The sequence below is a fragment of the Orcinus orca genome, chromosome 19, assembly GCF_937001465.1.
Source record: "Orcinus orca chromosome 19, mOrcOrc1.1, whole genome shotgun sequence".
Lineage (NCBI taxonomy): Eukaryota > Metazoa > Chordata > Mammalia > Artiodactyla > Delphinidae > Orcinus > Orcinus orca.
This window is the reverse complement of record NC_064577.1, coordinates 7,912,773-7,931,992: the sequence shown is the minus strand read 5'-3', so window position 1 is coordinate 7,931,992 and position 19,220 is coordinate 7,912,773. Positions and strand designations below refer to the sequence as shown.

Here is a 19,220-nt window from a genome sequence, read left to right as displayed (position 1 = left end):
AAAAGGGTCAAGGGAGCAGGGTTTGTGAGGTGAGACCTGAAAGGCCTGGTAAACTCAGTTATCCTCTGCATGAGGTCCCTACCCTGGGGTCCTCCAGCTGCTAAAACTTATTATATATTATCTATTGTATATGTTTACCCACTATAAGCCATCTCAGCTGACTAAAGCACCTGGTTTCCTTGCTTTTGGCTAGAATTACATCAGCTAAATCATTCATTCATTCACTCACCAGTTATGCACAGATAAGCTCCATGCACCAGGCACTAATTGGACACCCCAGTAGTTCCACACCTCTGGTGGTGAAGCCAGGTGACTTTGAGTAGGGAGTGCAGTGAGAGGGAAAGCACTGAGGAGGGTGGACGGTCTAACCCAGAAGGTAGGGTCTGGCCAATGTATTTCTACTCCCTGGGGGTGGGAAAAATAGAAGTTGGTCTGAAAGCACAAACTTTCAGCTATAAGATGAATAAAGTCTGAGGATCTAAAATGTAACATGACTAATAGAGTTGACATGCTATGTTGTGTCATTAAAATTTTTAAGAGAGTAAACTTAAATGCTCTCATGAAATTATATATATTGTTTTATATATAATTTATGTTTGTATATAACACACATATAAACACACACATAATTATGATGTACGCTTCAAATATATTACAATTTTATTGGGCAGTTATGTCTCAATAAAGTTGAAAAAAAAACACAAAAACACAGAAGGTAGGGTCTGTGGAGGCTTCCTGGAGCAGGTCCTGTGTAAGCCACCAAGTCATGCGGTTACCAGGTATATAAGGTACACTTCTTTGGTTGCAAGCTGGAGAAATCTAGTCTGGCTGACTAAAGCAGAAGAGGAACTCATTGGAAGGTATGTTAGTTAGGACACTTTGGCTGTAAGTAATTGAAAGCCCAACAAGAAGAGGATTTAATATGTCATATACCAAGAAGTTTGCAGATCCCAGGATTGGTGGACTCACTGGTTCCACAAGGTCATGATGGACCCAGGTTCTCTCCATCTTGGTGCTCCGTAGTCTTTGCCGAGCTGGCTTTGATCTTTAGGCTGGTCCCCTTAAGGTTGAAAGGTGGTGCCTTAGCACCATGCATTTCATCCTCACCCAACCACACTCAGAGGCAGGAAAAGAGAACATCCCTTCCTTGTGTTTCTTTGGAAGAGGAGGACAAATTTTCCCAGAAGTCTCTCGGCAGATTCTCTTTGTGTCTTATTGGTCAGAATGGAGTCACATGCTCCTGTCTAAACCAATCACTGACAGTGGAGAAGAGGAATAAAGCCCCACTTCCTGGGCTGGGGAGAAGCCTGGCTCCTCTAGAGCGTGTGGCTGCGTGAGAGCTGAAGACAATTCGGATCCTGATAGCCAAGAAGAAGGGTGTTGGATGGACCTCGGCAGAAAGAAAATGGGACCCAAAGGAGAAGCTGAACAGCCCAGCTCTGGGGAGGGCAGGGACCAAGGTGGCCCTGGGGGTCTTAGTGGAAAGAACTCCTGGGGCAGTGTCCTCAGGACAGCCCCACCAGGGTGAAACAGTGGAATCACTCTGCTTCACGTTCAGGTTCAAATTCCTGAGGGAGAGTCTAATTGGCTGAGCCAGGGTTGATTGCCCTGCCTCCTAAATCACCTGCAATGAGGGAGGGGTGGCACCCCACCCCACCCCCAGGGAACTTAGGCTGCTGCTGCCACAAGACGGCAGGGAGAGGGGCGTGAGTCGGGGAGAGTGGGAATCAGGGGAGCAGGGCCAGACCATGGACGGGCTTGGGAGCCACGCTCAGCTGGAGGGACTTCACATTTGTGAGAATTCTTATTTGCAAGCAACAGACACCTGCCTTGACTAATTTAAATAAAAGGCAAATTTATTTAAAAGATACTGGGTCATTCACAGAATCTCCCAGAGGGTTGGGGACTCCACAGGCAGGAACAATGCCCCAACTGAAGCAAAGACACCTCCAGCGGGCACCTCCAGTGTTCCCGCCACAGCCCCCGCCCCCGCTGGCTCTGCCGCTGCTGCCATCCCGCAAGCGTGGCTCCTGCTTGGGCCCCCGCTTATCTGCCTCACTAACTCCTAGCTCAGAAGTCTAGGGCAGCTGTGTCGAGCGGGCAGAGCCCAGGCCCTGGGCCCTGCTGGAGCTGCAAGGGAGGCTGGGAAAGTGAGGGATGGACCTTTTCAGCTTCCACAAGGAGGGAAGGCCTTATTTACAGAAACTGGGAGATCTCCCAAGTACAGGAAGGGGGTTTAGTGGCTGGATGACCGGAAGGCGTGACAGATGTCCACAACATACTATCCTGAAGGTATCTGGGGAGACTGTCAGCTCACGGAGGCCAGGAACTGGGTCTTTTGTCCCCAGAGCCCTCCTGACATGGTGCCTGGCCAGAGGGAAAGGGGTGGAGTAAATATTTACTGAGCTAATGTACTGTCAGCAGGGGAGTGACGTGAGCAGGCTTCATTGGAGGGGCCAGACAGCCCCAACTGTCCAGCTAGAGGCAAGGAGAACTTGGGCAGGGGCTGGGGCAGACACTTTTCTGTCGTTGTCTCCACAGACCTCTCCTGTCACTGGGGTGGCTTGATTTCCTACCACACAGAGAGCCTGTTTCATTCTGTCTTCTTCCTCCTCAAACTCCCACCCTCTTCCCTACCTTCGCTCTCAGCTGATGCCCCCACTTACCTCCCGGAGAGAAGAGAAGCCCTCAGAGGCTAACTCATCGTCTCCTCTGTACATACCGTCTTCCGTCCTGTTACAGCGCGGCAGGTGTTCCCTTGGAGCTCTGGGTCTTTGTCTCTTTGGCCCTCTCACTCCTAATGCATCAGTTTTTCTCTCTCTTTCCTCCTGGATCATCCCCAGGAACATGCAAACAGATTCTAGTTTCTTCCATCTTAAAAAACAAACAACCTCCCTGGACCCCACACCCCTCCAGGTCCTGCCCAGTCTCTCTGCTCCCTTCACAGCCAAGCTTCCCCCAGTGAGTGGCCTCTGGGTGCTCACAGATGTTGTTCCCTGAGTCCCCTGGGAGTGTTGTTTCCTATCCCACTGATGACAGGCTGGGCCCTGTGAGTGACTTTGACCAGCGAAGCATGAGCCCAAGTGATGTGCATTGCTGGAAACGAAAGCCTCAAGAGCCAGTCACTGGCCACGTCCTCTGTCCCCTCTGCCACGAGACCGGCAGTGTTCTGGGTGGAGACTGAGCTCTCCATCTGGGTCCCCGAGCAGAGCCTCAGCTGCCCCGCCTTAGCGAGAACCCACTCTTTGTTGTTGTGAGCCGTGGAGACGCTGGGTCCCTTGTCCCATCAGCGTGCCCTAGCCTGTCCTGACTGATACGGTGCTGTCTCCCCTCCTCGCCTCCCATTGACTCTTCATCCCACTCCAGCAAGCCTTCTGCCCCCACCTTTCTACCAGAAATGAACTTTCCAGCATCACCGATTCCCTCCATGTTGCCAAATCAACTGGACACTCCTCAATCCTCACGTAAACTCTCAGCCGCTCTCATCAAAGCTGATTCCTCCTTCCTCTGGAAACGCTCTTGGCTTCGGTCCCGCCACGCTTCCCGGCTTTCCTCTGACCTCGTCACCCGTTCCTTCTCCTTTACGTGCCTTCACAGTCACTGTGTTGCCAGAGGCCTCAATCCTCTATCTTCTCTCTCTCTCTCTCTCTCTTTTTTTTTGGCCGCGCCGCGTGTCACACGGAACTTCCTCTACCAGGGGTTGAACCTGGGCCCCCTGCATCGGAAGCGTGGAGTCTTAACCACTGGACCCCCAGGGAAGTCCCGCCTCTATCTTCTTTCTTGACTCTCAGAGGTGACCTCATCTCTTCCCACAGATTTAAATACCATCCCTATGCCAAGTGTTCTTCTCACCTCAGGGCTCCAGTTTTGAATATCCAGCTTCCAACTAATCATCTCTATAAAGGCTTAGGACTTTGTACGTCCTAAGCGGAGCTCTTGTTGGCCCCTACACCTGTTTCCCTAGGCTCCTCCCATCTTACTGTACCCTTATCCGATGTACCCACCCCGTCTCCCTCGCACTGGTCCATCCGTATGTCCTGTCATTTCTACATCCCACATGTTTCTCAATCTGTCCACTGCTCTCTGTCTCCACGGCCCCTCCCCCTTCTGGACCACCCACATCTCTCATGGATGACAGCCATAGGCCTCCCTTCTTGCTCCCACAAATCCATGCTCCAAAAGCAGTGCACCCAAATCCGACCAAGTTGCTCCTACTTCAGGCTCTTCATTGGCTTCCTGCCAGACACAGAATCAGATCCAAACTCCTTTTCTTGTTGTCTGGCCGTGCCACATGGCATGCGGGATCTTAGTTCCCCAACCAGGGATCGAACCCACGCCTGCAGTGGAAGTGCGGAGCCCTAACCACTGGACTGCCAGGGAATTCCCAGATCCAGCCTCTTGATTGAGGCTTTTAAAACCCTGCAAGGCCTGCCTCCTGCCTTTCTGACCACATCTCATGCCCCTCTCCCTCATCCACACCCAGTCAGTCCTGCCCCAGGACCTTTGCACCTGCTGTTCCCACTGCCTGCAAAGCTGTTCCTCAGTTCCTTCTTAATCTTTAGGTTTCAACTCAAGTGTCACTGCTCAGAGAGGCCCTCCATTCGTCTCACTCTTAACCCCCTCCTGTGTCCCCAGTGCCCACAACCCTGTGTCAGTTTGGGCTTGTGTGGTTGTTCAACTCGTCTCCCCCTAGGATGTAGGCTCCAGGAGGGAAGGAGCCGTGTCCCTTACTGTTGTAGCACCAAGCACGGAGCTGTTTCTCACATGAATGAAAGAACTAGGGGACAGATTCAGAACGGGGATGATCGATACCCTGGATGTGAGCTCTGAAGCCCTTTCACAGACAGCATGGAAGGGGCAGCTGTTCCGGGGACTCGGAACAAGGGCTCCTGGTGAAGAGGGCCTCACCTGCTTCTCAAAGTCTGGGTCCCGTCTTCTGTTTTGTGTCACCCAATGCCAGAGCCTTCAGGGATTGGTAGAGCACTGCCCACCACTCCCTCTCCCTCACACCCCCCTCAGGGACTCCCTAAGCAGGCATCTCAATAGACACTTGCCCCTGAGGACTGCCCCAACCCCACAGAGGTTCCCAGCCCCACTGATTACAACGTAGATACCGCTTGGGTGTCAGTGGGCCTGTCTGGTTGCAGGTGGGCCCACAGGTTTCTGGGGTTTGAGGAGAGGGACAGTTGGTTCCACAGGGAGGAGGCAGAGCCCAGAACCTTCTCAAAAGCTCCGGGAAGGTCTGGCTCTCAGAGGCCCTCACCCTCAGCCTTGGGAGTCTGGGCTGCCACAGCCCGGGTTCTGGGGCCCCCAAACTGAGAAGCAAAGTTGAGTAACAGTGGACACATATTATAAGCCCCAGGGGAGCTTCACGAGGTGAAGGTAGAGCTCACATGCCCTGGGCTTTGTGCAGAGAGCTGGCAGCTCCAGGTGTGGGGGGTGGACTGGGAGAGAGGGCCACGTACAAGGGTCAAGACCCCGTCCACACCTGCTAAGCCCTGGGGCAGCCACGGCCTGGCAGGGAACTTGAACTTGAGCTTGAGCTCTGACTCGGTATCTGATCTATCAGGTCCCGCTGCCAAGCCTCTGGAGTCTGGGAGCACCAGGGTGGGTGGGGCGAAAGCCAGGGTCCACGGGGGAGGGGGGGTACAGCAGCTCTCTTTGATGCAGTAGCTGTAACGCAGTCATCAGCCTTGGAAGCACCTCCCCTGCAGCTGAACCTGGTACCGGTTCAAGGCACAGCCTCACTGAGTGCTGCCGACACCCAAGAAGGCGGATGCTCAGACTCGCAGTTCCCGGGCTAAGAAACTGAGGCTGCGGAGCTTTAGTGACCTGCCTGAGCTTGTCCAGCTGATAGGTGCTCCCAAGGAGGCTGGTCCCAGGCCCAGGCAGTTCATGGATACAGAGCTGCCTGTGCTGGCCTCTGGTGTCCCCCCACCGCCCCTGCCCATGCAGGGACCCCCGAAGCGAGGAGGTGGTAGATACGGGTAGGCAAAGGATAGGGGAGCCCAGGTTTGCTCCAACAAGGCCCCCTGAGAGCTCGGCAACCCAATTAGCACGGCGTTCCTGGCCAGGCCTGCTCGGGGGACCAGCCGCAGCAGATGAAAGCTGAAAGGTTATTCCAACAGGGGGCCGCCCACTTCCCAGCTGAGGCTGATCCTGGTGTGCAGGAGGGGCTTGGAGTGGGTACATAATTCAGCGTGGCAGGAGGAGAGGGGGAGCTATAGGCAAAGCCAGAGTGGGTGCTGAGATAAGACGGGGATGTCGAGGACGGGTGTGCCTCTCCTCGGAAGAGGGCCCTGACCCCTCTCCAGCGTGGAGCTCGGGATGCTCAAGATGAAAGCATTGGGCGGCCAGCCCCCTTGATGGTCTCCAGACACAAGTGTGTGCTGGCATATGCACGTGCATGCATTCAGAGACGTGCACATGGCCATGTACACACACATAGATAAAACACACGTAAATAGATGGGCACAGATCCACATACACACACACAGGCTCTGTCTAGGGCCCGGGCTGCAGGCACAGGGCCTGAGCTGTGGGTGTCTGGAGAACACTCACGCTTCATGCCTGCCTGTTTATTCCCTCCCCATCCTGTGGCCAGAGGTTTTTGGGGGGCTAGGGCACAGTCCTGGTCCCCAGGTAGGGTGATTAACATTTGTTTGGGACTTTCAGATATTAGCACTAAAAATCCTGTGTCCTGGGAACCCCCCCGAGTCTCAGGCAAACCTGTTCTGGTCACCTGCCCCAGGCCCCAGGCAGGCCTGGTGTGTATCTTCCCTCCCAGAGCCCTCCTCACCACCTGTCACCTCTCTGCTGGCCAAGGGTCCCTTGGGAGAGAGCCAAGGCTGAGTCTCTACTGTCACCCCGGAGGCCTCTGTACTAATAAGAACCATTATGTTTATTGAGCACCTACTATGAGCCAGGCTCTGGGCCTAGGGTTTTCTTCTTGAGCACCTACTGTATACCAGGCACTGTTCTAGGCCCTGGGGGGGACAGCAGGGAACACATCAGACAAAACCATTGTCCTCATGGAGCTGCCCACTCAGTAAGGGGAGACAGAAAATAAACAAGATAAATAAATAAATGAGGTGAATTTATTAGGAGAGAATGAATGTTATGGGGAAAAGTAAAACAAGGAAGGAGCCATTTAAAATAGGCTGCTGGGGGCTTCCCTTGTGGCACAGTGGTTGAGAGTCCGCCTGCCAATGCAGGGGACACGGGTTCGTGCCCCGGTCCGGGAAGATCCCACATGCCGCGGAGCGGCTGGGCCCGTGAGCCATGGCCTCTGGGCCTGCACGTCCGGAGCCTGTGCTCCACAACGGGAGAGGCCACAGCGGTGAGAGGGCTGCGTACTGCAAAAAAATTAATAAAATAGGCTGCTGGGGAGAATTCCCTAGCGGTCCAGTGGTTATGACTCCGCACTTCCACTGCTGAGGACTCGAGTTCAATTCCTGATCAGGGAACTAAGATCCCACAAGCCGAGCGGCATGGCCAAAATAAAAATAAAATAAAATAGGCTGCTGGGGAAGGCCTCACTGAGAAGGTGACATGAGGGGGGACCTGAATGATGAGGTGCCCTGCAGGTATCCTGGGAAGTGCTCCGGCCAAGAGGGGACAGCACACACATACGCTGGAGCAGGACATGCCTAGCACTGAGAGGACCAGAGGAGGAGGAAAGCCCAGCTGTGCCCTGGCTGGCTTCCTTTTCTCCGGGAAGTGGCCTGTGCTTGGGTGTGGCACGAAGAGACAGTGCTGAGTGGCCTGAGACGCCAGCCGCTCTGTGAGCACAGCTGGCCTGGCCTGAGGCTGTTATCCAGCCAGCAGAGTCATCCCGTTAGCTCAAAGAGGAGCACCTGGCAAGGCTGGGGCAGCAGGTGGGCCGGGAGCCGAGCCCAGGGCAGGGGGAGGGCAGGCTGCAGAGGCAGAAGGACTGACCACATGGCTGACCAGTCTCCACGCCTCAGGGAGCCCCACGGAGCTGCCTGGGGGCTCCTGGGGATGCCAAGCCATCGGGCTGTCCCTGCACAGGCGTAGGGAGGGGCAGGCACCAGACTCAGGTCTGGGTGAGGCCCAAGACCTTGAGGCCGGGGAGGACTGACCAGCCCTCAGATGAGGCTGCCCCACCTGCCCTGCTCACCAGCTGTGTGGCCTTGGGCGGCCACTCCCCTCTGTGACTCATGTCCTTCTCTGTGAAATGGTGCGGCACCCGTGGCGTGTCATGAGGATCCCATGTAAAGAACCTGGTACTCAGGGCTGGGTCCTGTTTGGTTAGCTCCCTTCCTGCTTCCGGGGTGGGGAAGCTACAGGACCCCTGCCACGCTGGCCATCTGGCCTGGAACAGGAGCAGGGGCCCTGTCAGTTCTGGTCCCAGTAGGGAGCTGTCTGGCCTCCCCAGCCCTGGATGTCCCTCACCCAGCCGAGCTGTAGTTACAGCATCTTAGGGAGCTCTGGTTACTTAGAGGCTGAGAGAGGGCCTGCCACCTGCTTCCCCACCTCAGTACCTTTGCACATGCTGTGCCCTCTGCCTGGAATGCCCTTTCCACACATCCCACCAGGTCCAGCCCCTATCTTATGAATGGGCTGCTGAGTGGACTGGGTGAGGGGCCCGCCCATGCACAGGCTACTCACCCCGGCCCCCACAGGTCCCTGCTCAGCAGATGAGGGGTTTGGGGGTTTGTAGGAAGGAGGACATGAAAACAGTACCTGCTCTCTTTTCCTGCACATCCTTTGTGCTGGCAGGGGAGCAAGAGGACTTTGTGGAGGAGGTGGCACAAGGCAGCAGGTGCCCTCCCCATGCACACGCCTAGATGCCTGCTCCGGGCCTGGCACCTGCTGGACTGCCTGGTGTGGAGACCCCCATCTGCTAGTCCACGAGGACCTGCCAAGTTCATCCCAGGCCCCTCCCCACCCCGGCACTCAGGATACTCCAGGACTCTGGCAGCAAGTGTTGAACGGAGGAGGGAATGAATGAGGCTGCAGAGATGTGTGTGAGCTCATGTGTGGGAGGCCAGGAGGTCTGGGAGCCGCTGAGCAGACAGGTGGATGCCCCTGGAGGAGTGCGGGGAGCAGGGGGAGGAGGGGGCGGCGGAGGAGAACCTGAGAAGTCCGGAATTTGAGTCCCTGCCTCGCTTTCTTCAGCCCCCATCAGGCAGAGCAACCCCTTGCCCCCCCAGAAGGGGGCGAGGAGGCTGATGAGAGGAAGTGCAAGGCTCCTCCATGGAGACTTTTATTCCTGCTAACTTGCAATCTTCAAATGCACAGCAAAGGCACCGATGTCATTGTTAGTACATTAATCAGCAATCAGCAGGTCGGGGCTCCCATGGGCAACACAGAGGGGGCACGGGGGGCACAGGAGGAACCGTGGCGATGCAGTGCAGAGCCTGCCTGGGAAGAAACGGACAGGGTGATGGTCCACGGCCAGGGCACCCGCTGGCTCAGGCAGGGGTGCCAGAGGCAGGTGGGATTGGCTGGGAGAGCTGGTCCAGGGCCGGCCTGGAAGATGGGACCAGCTTCCAGAGTGGAGAAGCAGACTCAGGTGAGACCCACCCCAGTGCCCAGTGGGAGGGGGCAGGGGTACCTGCAAGGGCGGTTCCCCTGGCCCAGGTCCCCTGGCATCTGGACGGTACTGGAGGATGGAGAGCAGCTCTAAGCATCGGCTGGGGTCCCTGCCTTCTCCTGGGCCCCTCTCAGAGGAACAACAGCACAGTGGCTCCTGTCCTGGGTGCCACCTTTACACCACCCGCCCCCGCCCCCGATATCTGACCCCTCCCACCTGCCAAAGTGTGTTCATACGCCAGCTGCTAAGCCCACGCCTAGCTTTTGTACACTTGGCTTTTACCCAAACCATGGTCTTCGCCTGTTTTCCCCTGTGCCCCAGCACCCCTGGGGGCACCTGCCTGAGGGAGGGGTGTGGCTCTTTGTGGAGCCCCTCCCTCCCCGCCCCGCCTCTCTGGGGACCGCTTCAGAGAATCCCCCCCGGGGCCTTACTGAGACATCCACAGCAGCAGGCAGATGGGCTGTCTGCCCCACCCCAGGTCAGGGGGCGGAAAAAGTCCCGCAGCCCCCACCAGGCAGGGTAGTTCTGCGGCTCAGAGGGGTGAGAGCAGAAGCGCTTTGTAAACTCTATAAGCCGCACAGATGTCGGCGGTGTTAGCGCTGAGCCTGCCACGTGAGCGGCTCTCCCTGCCTGACTTAAGGGAAGGGAATGCCTTGTCTTCGCAGGACCCCAGGGGGTGGGGGCTGCTGTGGCCCTGTGGTTCCCACGAATGGCCCCAGCCCTGTCCCCTGCAGCACAGTGAGCACCCTGAACACCCTTGAGCTAGGAGGGGCACCCTGGGCTCCCTCAGAGTGGCAGGCTGGGGACACCTCCCTGGGGGCAGCCTGGGCAGGGCCGAGGAGCAGAGCAGAGCTGAACGAGCGAGCGGACAGGGAGGGGCAGGCTCTGAATGGGCAGCCGCTGTGCGCTGGGCCCGCCTCCCAGCCTGGGTGTTGGAGACTCAAGGCAGTGGGCAGGCTCCCCGAGATTCAGCTGGGGTTTGGGGCCCAGGCTCCTAGAGGGTCCTCACTGTCCTGTCTCCTCCTGCGGGCCCGGGGCCCCCTGGCCAGACCTAGGAGAGCAGTGGCGGACTGGAGGTCAGACTCCACGCGGGGAGCGCTGGCATAGCGACCATCTCCGACTCTTGTTACACAGGGGGAAACTGAGGCTGAGGAGGCCCCCGCCAGGGGCCTGGCCTGCAGACTGTCCGATGGTTTCAGTGACTGAAGCAGGGCAGGGGCCACACAGAGCGTGGCCCAGCCCAGAAAGGGACCTCACAGCTGCTCTGTCACCGCCACCATTGCCCAGGTCATAACTGCTCTGGAATCGCAACCAAACACAATTATGCAAAAACCGAATCATGTGCGATGATTTTTATGTGTTGGCAACGTTCGGTCAAAGCCGGGTGATTACAGGGGGACGGGAAGCAGCTGTTACTCTCTGGGAGCCCGTAACTCCCAACAGCTGGGAGCTGTCACTTTTTTATGATGCCATTTCTGTGAGGAAAGAGGGAGTGGCAGTCGTGGTGAGGTCCACCTGAGCCCAGGCAGACGGCTGGGGTGGCGGCCAGCCTGAGGCTGGGAGCGGGGCTGGCCCGAGAGTGGCCAGGAGGGGCCAGGAGGTTCTCTTGTTGAACATGCTCTGGGCACAGCTGGCAGCAGGAAGAATCAGTCGCACTGTCTCAGGCCCTCGGCTCTCCCCAGAGGCCTGGCTGGCCAAGCTAGAAGGGAAGGATCGGGACCCCAACCCGGGCAGAGATGAGATGGCTGCCCGGCCCTGCAGGGTGGGGGTCTACCGGCCTGGAGCCCGTCCCCCCAACACTGGCACACCTGCCAGGCTGCCTGGGGCAGCTGCGACCCTGGAGAAAGGCAGGTAATGATGATCGTGCATAATGAGGCTGCTTCGATAATGAGCACGGGGCTATTATCCAACCACGGGCTGGACACATCGAAAATAAATTATTTTAAGGATCCATTAACAAATGCCTAATTATTGCGCAATTAGAGGGAAGCTACAGAGGAAATGCTCGGGACAATCGCTAGGCAGGGCCTGACTGGCAGCCACAGCCTGGGATCTCCAGCGAGGCAGGGAGAGGGGAGGGGCTGGAAGGCAGACCCCGGTGGGGGGCAGCCGCATTCTGGCTGCTCCTTGGACCCCAGAAACATCAGCCCTGGTGCCTCCCCCAGTCCATCACACACACACACGTCCTTTGTGACGGACAACTACTACTATTTAGAAATGAGGAAACTGAGGCACAGGGGGTAGTGCCTACATGAGGACGTGGAAGGCACTGTAAATGAGAAATCTTTCAAGATAAACTTCGGTGTCACGCATGCATGCTTTGTTATTGGGAATAATTTAAATAAAAAGACTCTTCAGGAGTCCATACGAGATATTTACTTTGTTAGAACAGGACTTTGCACCACTATCTGTTCAGGCAGATCAAAGCAAGTAAGTGGCAGAGCTTGGACAGGAACCCAAAGCTAGCTGCTGCGTCCGTGGGTTGTGACCCCAATCCTACCAGGGTTGACAGAGCCTAAGGGGGTGGGGCTCAGAAGCTATGGGCGGGGCTAGGGGTTTGCTGGGTGGGGCTAAGGAAGTATGCCGGGTGCCGGGGGATCAGAGCCTCTACCCCAACCCATCTCATAGCCCAGGCTGGGATAGAACCCCCAGTAGAGGTGGGGCACCAGGGCGTGGGGAGCCATCAAGAGCCAGCACCTCGGGGGGCTATGACTCCAGACCGCTGAGCGCAGCAAAGACGAGGACAGAGCCCCAGCGGCCTAGGAGGGTCACGTGCCCATCGAGCCCGGCCCCCAGAGTGTCCCCCACCTCCCGGGCAGCCCCTGACCTGGCTGTGCTCTCTCTCCCCGCCAGGGTGCTGTGTGGAACTGCTGCTGCTGCTGCTGGCCGGGGAGCTGCCCCTGGGCGGCGGCTGCCCGCGGGACTGTGTGTGCTACCCCGCGCCCATGACGGTCAGCTGCCAGGCGCACAACTTCGTCGCCATCCCCGAGGGCATCCCGGAGGACAGCGAGCGCGTCTTCCTGCAGAACAACCGCATCACCCTCCTGCAGCGGGGCCACTTCAGCCCCTCCATGGTCACCCTGTGGATCTACTCCAACAACATCACCTTCATCGACCCCAACACCTTCCAGGGCTTCGTGCACCTGGAGGAGCTGGACCTCGGCGACAACCGGCAGCTGCGGACGCTGGCGCCCGAGACCTTCCAGGGCCTGGTGAAGCTCCATGCCCTCTACCTCTATAAGTGTGGGCTCAGTGCCCTGCCGGCCGGCATCTTCGGCGGCCTGCACAGCCTGCAGTACCTCTACCTGCAGGACAACCACATCGAGTACCTCCAGGACGACATCTTTGTGGACCTGGTCAACCTCAGCCACCTGTTTCTCCACGGCAACAAGCTGTGGAGCCTAGGCCAGGACACCTTCCGGGGCCTGGTGAACCTGGACCGGCTGCTGCTGCACGAGAACCAGCTGCAGTGGGTCCATCACAGGGCTTTCCACGACCTCCGCAGGCTGACCACCCTCTTCCTCTTCAACAACAGTCTCTCCGAGCTGCCGGGCGACTGCCTGGCACCCCTGGGAGCCCTGGAGTTCCTCCGCCTCAACGGCAACGCCTGGGACTGTGGCTGCCGGGCGCGCTCCCTGTGGGAATGGCTGCAAAGGTTCCGTGGCTCCAGCTCCGCTGTCCCTTGCGCGTCCCCCGAGTCTCTGCACGGCCAGGACCTGAAGCTGCTGAGGGCCGAGGACTTCCGGAACTGCACGGGGCCGGCGTCCCCGCACCAGATCAAGTCGCACACGCTCACCACCACCGACAGGGCCACCCGCAAGGAACACCACCCACCCCGTGGCCCCGCCAGGGACAAGGACCACCCGCACGGCCATCTGCCCGGCTCTCGGTCGGGCTACAAGAAGCTGGGCAAGAACTGCACCAGCCACAGGAATCGCAACCAGGTCTCGAAGGCGGGCACCCGGAAGCAGGCCCACGAGCTGCAGGACTATGCCCCTGACTACCAGCACAAGTTCAGCTTTGACATCATGCCCACGGCACGGCCCAAGAGGAAGGGCAAGTGTGCCCGCAGGACCCCCATCCGTGCCCCCAGCGGGGTGCAGCAGGCCTCCTTGGGCAGTTCCCTGAGGGCCTCGCTCCTGGCCTGGGTACTGGGGCTGGTGGTCACTCTTCGCTGAGGACGCAGGGCACCAGCACCCAGCACTGCCACATGTCCACCAAGGAACAGGATTTCTTTTCTTTTTTTACAAGTGGAGGATCTGCTGGGTTTCAGGCAAAGGCTGGTACAGGCTTCAGCTGCTGTCTGGGCCCTGCCCGGTGGATTATAAACCCAAAGTGTACAGCCCCAAGCGGGAGGGGATTAGTTCATCCCACCCAGCTGTCCCAGCCAGCCCCCGGCCGAGCACCTATGGACAGCATCCACCCAGCAAGGCAGTTAAAGCCGCAGAGCGAATCCTTCATTAGCAACGATGGGACAGTGCCCCACGGGAGCTGGGCTCTGTGGAATCCTGGTCTTTGGAGAGGTCTGAAGGGCTCCCGCCACTTCCGGAGGAAGCAGGACTCAGAGAACAGACAAGGGTCACCAAAGAGGCTGGGTCCACAGCTGTCTGGGAGCACGTGAGCGGGTGGCATTTTGGCTCTTGCCTGAGGCCACCTAGTGACCCTGCCCTGAATCCAACCATGTGCCACCTTCAGTCCCTCCCTCGGGGGTAACGCCTCTCATTCCTGATGTCTCAGGCAACCCTGGCAGACCCAGGCCCAGCTGCTGGGCTCCAAGAACCAATTACCAAAGGAAAGATCATCAGAGGCTGAAATTTAGAACTTCATCGTGTGCAATGAGGTTCTCACAGGAGGTGCAGTTTTATAACTATGTCCACTTTATATATATATATATATATATATACATATATATATATATATATATACACACACACACACACACACCCTCTACGTATATATATATATACACACAAATGCACAGGCCCTCGCCCTACTCCCTTACCAGACTGTATGTCTTATCATGTTTATAAACTGTACGGAAAACTATATCTGCTGAACTAAGGATTGTATTGGTGATTTCTAGCAAGAAAGGAGTTCTAGGATTTTTGTCTAGAATCCCAACCTGGCAACAGTAGTCCCCATGTAACCTGGGCTTGCCAGGGCCTGGGGCAAAGGGGCAGTGGGTGGGGGGGTGTTGTCAGGGAGAAGGGGAGGCAGCAAGAATCACTTCAGGGGACCAATCTTCTTAGATACGTGGAGCATCACCATGTTTTTATATGCAGCACAAGCCCGTCTGCCACCCCGGAGCACCCAGTCACTCCCAACATAGCAGCTGTTGGCATCAGGGTGAGAAGGCAGAAGCAGCTTGTTGGACATCGGGGGGCTAGGCCCTGGGGATGGGCTGGAAGGAGAAGGGGAAGGAAGGGGCTTTGGGTTTCTGAGGCCGGCGGGCGAGGCAGTATCCACAGTGTTAGTCCAACAGGCTGGGCAGTGTCGTCAGCCTAGTGTTTTGCCAGCCACAGTCTGGACGGGCCAGGGATGCTCTGGGCATGAGCCCAGGCCTCCAGCGCGGCTCAGCTGCTGAATTTTTCCTTGAGGCTCTTTGATGGGCATCCCAGCAAGGGTCCTGTGTAGGGCGGCAGGAGGGAAAGCATCAGGTGGCCTTAGCAGAAGGGGAACAAAGAGGGCATTTCAAGAACCATCTCAGGCACTTCTGCATTACGGAGGCCCCGTCCCTCCTGGACCCTCTGAAGTTGCCCTGGGGACGGGCAGAGGTCAGGGGGTGGCCAGACTCAGGGGTCAGGAGTGGGGACATGCAGGGAACGGAGCACGTAAACTCAGACAGGGGAGAGGAGCTCAAGTCAAAGTCAGCCATGCTGCCGGCTGGTGTCCGTGCGGGCACAATCCTTTTTGGCTTTGCACAAACCCAAATTCCCCACCAGAGAGAATGTGTGTCAGGAGTGAGAAACACTGAATCCAATTAAGAGAGAAAAATAATAATAAAAAAAATTCTCTTGGACAAGAACCCTGTTTCTCATTTCCCAACCCCGAATTCCTGAAGGCGTGGCAGATCCTGGGCTTTTATGGGGTGGGCGAGCCTGGCTGGGTGCAGCTCTGAGGACACAAGCACGTTTGTTGGTGGGAGGAGCTGTTTGGAGCAGGGGCGCACTGACTCACTGGGACACGTGTGTGTGCGCGAACACACACACACACACACACACACACACACACATTCTCGGTTCCATGGTTCTTCCCTCACCGGCACAGGACATGACTCACTTCCCACACGCTGGCTGCACTGGGTCAGCACCATCTCTGTGGCTGTCTCCGGAGCGGTCTGGCCCTGGATCATTCCCGGCCTGTTCCCAAGAGCGTCACAGCAGCAGCTGAGCTATTGATTCTTAAGGGGGCTTGGGGGCGGCTGGAAGGGACCTGCCGGTTCCTAGGGCCCAGAGGGGATTCCAGGAAGCTGGAGCCCGACCCATGTAGCAGTGGACGTGGATGGGGTCTGGAGGTTGCACCCGCCTCTCTGGCTTTGGAGACAGGAGAGCGTTCCCCAGGTAGAGGAAAGAGGCTGTTTCCAGGCCTGGACAAAGCCTCCTCAGTACAAGGCTGGAAATGTACACTAAAGGGAGTCCGGTGACGGCAGAACAAATTGTCTTTGGCCTGCGTTTGACCCCAGTGGTCTGCCTGCTCTTACCCAGGTTGGTGCCAGGGCCTAGCTGTCCCTTTAGAACCCAAGGATGTTGTTATGTTGTTGATTTCATTTCCAACTTTAGACAGCACAGCCCTCAGCAGGAAAATCAAGGGTCCAAGCACTTTATTAAATTAAAAAAAAAAGACTTAGAAAGTCCTGTAGTATGGAAGTGAGATGTCAGTACAGAAAGGCTAATGTTTGATAAATGATCTGCTTCTGTCAAGCGCAGCACAGTCTCTGGTTGCTGACTGTTATTAGAGGCAAGGCAGCAGGGCCCAGACGCCAGGTGTATTCTAGCAGCTTGCTCCTCTAAGAGGTCGAGGGAATAAAAGCTCTAGTGTGGAGGACATCACTTGTCACTCAGCAGCTCATATGCTACACAGGCACAATGACAGCGTTGTCTGAGACATCAGAGCAAGTTCACAGGTCGGGAGTTAAGCTAAGGCCTTTCAATTCACCAGACCCAGCATCCCTCCTAGGTGGTTCAGGGCAGGGAGGTGTGGGTTCCCGCCTCAGGAGCCCTATCCTCCTCCCAGAGGCTGAGGCCATCCCCCACCCCTCTGTGGTGGGGCCGGCCCCTTTGCCATCTTTGCTCAACACTTTCCCTAGGCCCCGAGAGGCAGCCATCTCCTCATCTTCCTCTCTCACCTCCAGCCACACAGCCCTCCTCTCTGGGGAAGTGGCCTTCAGGAGGGGCTGGGTGACCACCAGTGGTCTCAGCATTTCTCTCCACAAGTTCCTCCCCAGGCCCCAGAGCTTGGCTGGCTCCCTACCCTTCATTCAACAAGCGTTGAACAAGGGTCTACGTGTGCGAGCCATCGGCCCAGGCTCTGGGGACCTAAAAGTGAGAAGACGTGGCTCTCCTGAAAGGAGCTCAGAGCCTAGATGTGGAAGCAAGTATGGGATTGGTGTAACCAGGGTGGGATTGGTGTCTCTGTTAGCGCACCCCCCCCCCACTACCATGAGAAACTTGGCCAGGGTGGGGGCAGTCAGGGAGGGCTTCCAGGAGGAGGTGACATGCTGAAGGGTCTCAGAGGATGAGGAGGCAGCCAGAGAAGAGTGTGGGGAGTATTACAGGCAGAGGGCTGGAGGCATGCAATGGCACCACGTTTGGGGTATCTGCAAACAACTGTGAGCTGAGGGCTGGGAATGCTGTTTGGGGATGTGTGGGAGGTGAGCCTGGCAAGCGGAAGGCCCAGGAATCCTGCTCGGGGACTTGGATCCTACTCCGAAAGTGGAGGTGTGAGCCCCCCACCTTGGGGCCTCTTCCCTACCCTGAACCCCCAGTCCCTCTCCGAGCACGTGGCCCCCACCCGTGGCATGCTTGCCAACGTTCCCCAACAGTGGATTTCATCATCGAAACTTGCCTCTTCTGCTCAGCCAGATCCTTCCCCCGTGCCAGCACGTTGGAGCGTTCCCTGGAAATCTGCCTGGGCCAGAGTTCCATTCCCAGACACCTGCTGCTTCCAAGCATGGACAGTATCCCACAGCCGTTTTGTCTCCTACGCTCCCTTCTTTGCCATCCATGAAGGGATCAACCCACAACCCTTCTCCTTGCTTCCAAGGGGCTGCCCAGACACCCCCTTGGGCACCTCCACATGTGCCCGCCCTGGCAGACCATCAGAACTCCCCCAGACTGCATCTCCCTTTTTTCTCTCCTGCTGGGGCTGTTCATCACCAGGGAACCAAGAATCCCATTTACCAACTGCTTACTTGTCACCTAACTAATCACTCAGCGCTCTGCCACCATGGCAAATGGGCGCTCCAGAAGGCCTGTTGGCAAGTTTGTGGGGGCTGGGGGAGTCAGGAAGTCCTCCTGGAGGACAAGCTGCAGGGCAGGGGGTCAGAGAGAACAGATTTGCTGGGAGGGCTCACTGGAGCCAGCTGGGAGCCTCAGGGTCTCGGCAGCTCCCAGCAAACCCTCCCTTGTATTTTCACCACCCAGACTGTCCCCACCAGCCCCTGGCTGGACCCCACCTCTGGGACCCAGCTCCTCAGGGCCCTACTCAACACTGACCTGGAGGATGCCAGCCTTTCTTTCTGTACCTTCTTATATGGATCAGGGGTGAGTGTACCTTTTGATGGGATCCTGGCCAACATCTACCGTTCAGCCTCTTGACCCAACTGTGGTTGCATTCTGACTCACCTCCTCCCAGCCTGGCTCTCTGGCCTAAGTAAGAGTTTAGCCCATCAGCTATTATTCCATCCCATGTCACCAATTCCCCACTCTCAGTTTGTAATGGGCCAATTTTCTTTTACCTTCTGTCTACCTGGAAAATTTCTCAAGAACCTTTGCGCGTTAAAATATCCTTTACAGCTCTCCACTTGATATCTCTTTCTGCTCCTCTAATTGTCCCTTTTAACTCACTGTGCTTTCAGTATAAATCTCCCACTCTCCCCCTTTGCAGGCTGTTAATAAATACAAGCTCTAAAAAAATATATACGTAAACATCTATTGTTGGCTAAATAACTCACAGCGCAGCCAAAAAGCCAGGAAGAAAGGGAGGCTCAGAGTGAGACGTGCCCACCTATGCTCGCGCTCAGGCTGTCCTTGCCTATCTCTTTTAAGAGGACTGCTGGGGGCTTCCCTGGTGGCGCAGTGGTTGAGAATCTGCCTGCTAATGCAGGGGACACGGGTTCGAGCCCTGGTCTGGGAGGATCCCACATGCCACGGAGCAGCTGGGCCTGTGAGCCACAACTACTGAGCCTGCGCTTCACAACAAGAGAGGCCGCGATAGTAAGAGGCCCGCGCACCGCGATGAAGAGTGGCCCCCGTTTGCCACAACTAGAGAAAGCGCTCACACAGAAACGGAGACCCAACACAGTAAAAAAAAAAAAAAAAAAAAAAAAGAGGACTGCTGGAATCAGGGTGGTCCTAAAAAGTCCACTGGGTGAAGGAACTGAGGATGTCCCAAGGGAGAAAGAGAAGCAGAGAGTAGCCATGAGGCTGTGTTGACAGGCCGT

At 56.9% G+C, this 19,220-nt stretch overlaps 1 protein-coding gene across 1 annotated transcript in view; it reads left to right on the top strand.

Annotated features, from left to right (window-relative positions):
* RTN4RL1 (reticulon 4 receptor like 1) overlaps nt 1-15,963 on the top strand; it is a 67,563-nt gene extending 51,600 nt beyond the window's left edge. Inside the window, exon 2 of the mRNA XM_033423264.2 lies at nt 12,413-15,963. Coding sequence (XP_033279155.1) covers nt 12,413-13,737 — 1,325 coding nt within the window. The 3' untranslated portion in view covers nt 13,738-15,963. The remainder of the gene's footprint in view (nt 1-12,412) is intronic.
* Nucleotides 15,964-19,220: the final 3,257 nt, after the last annotated feature.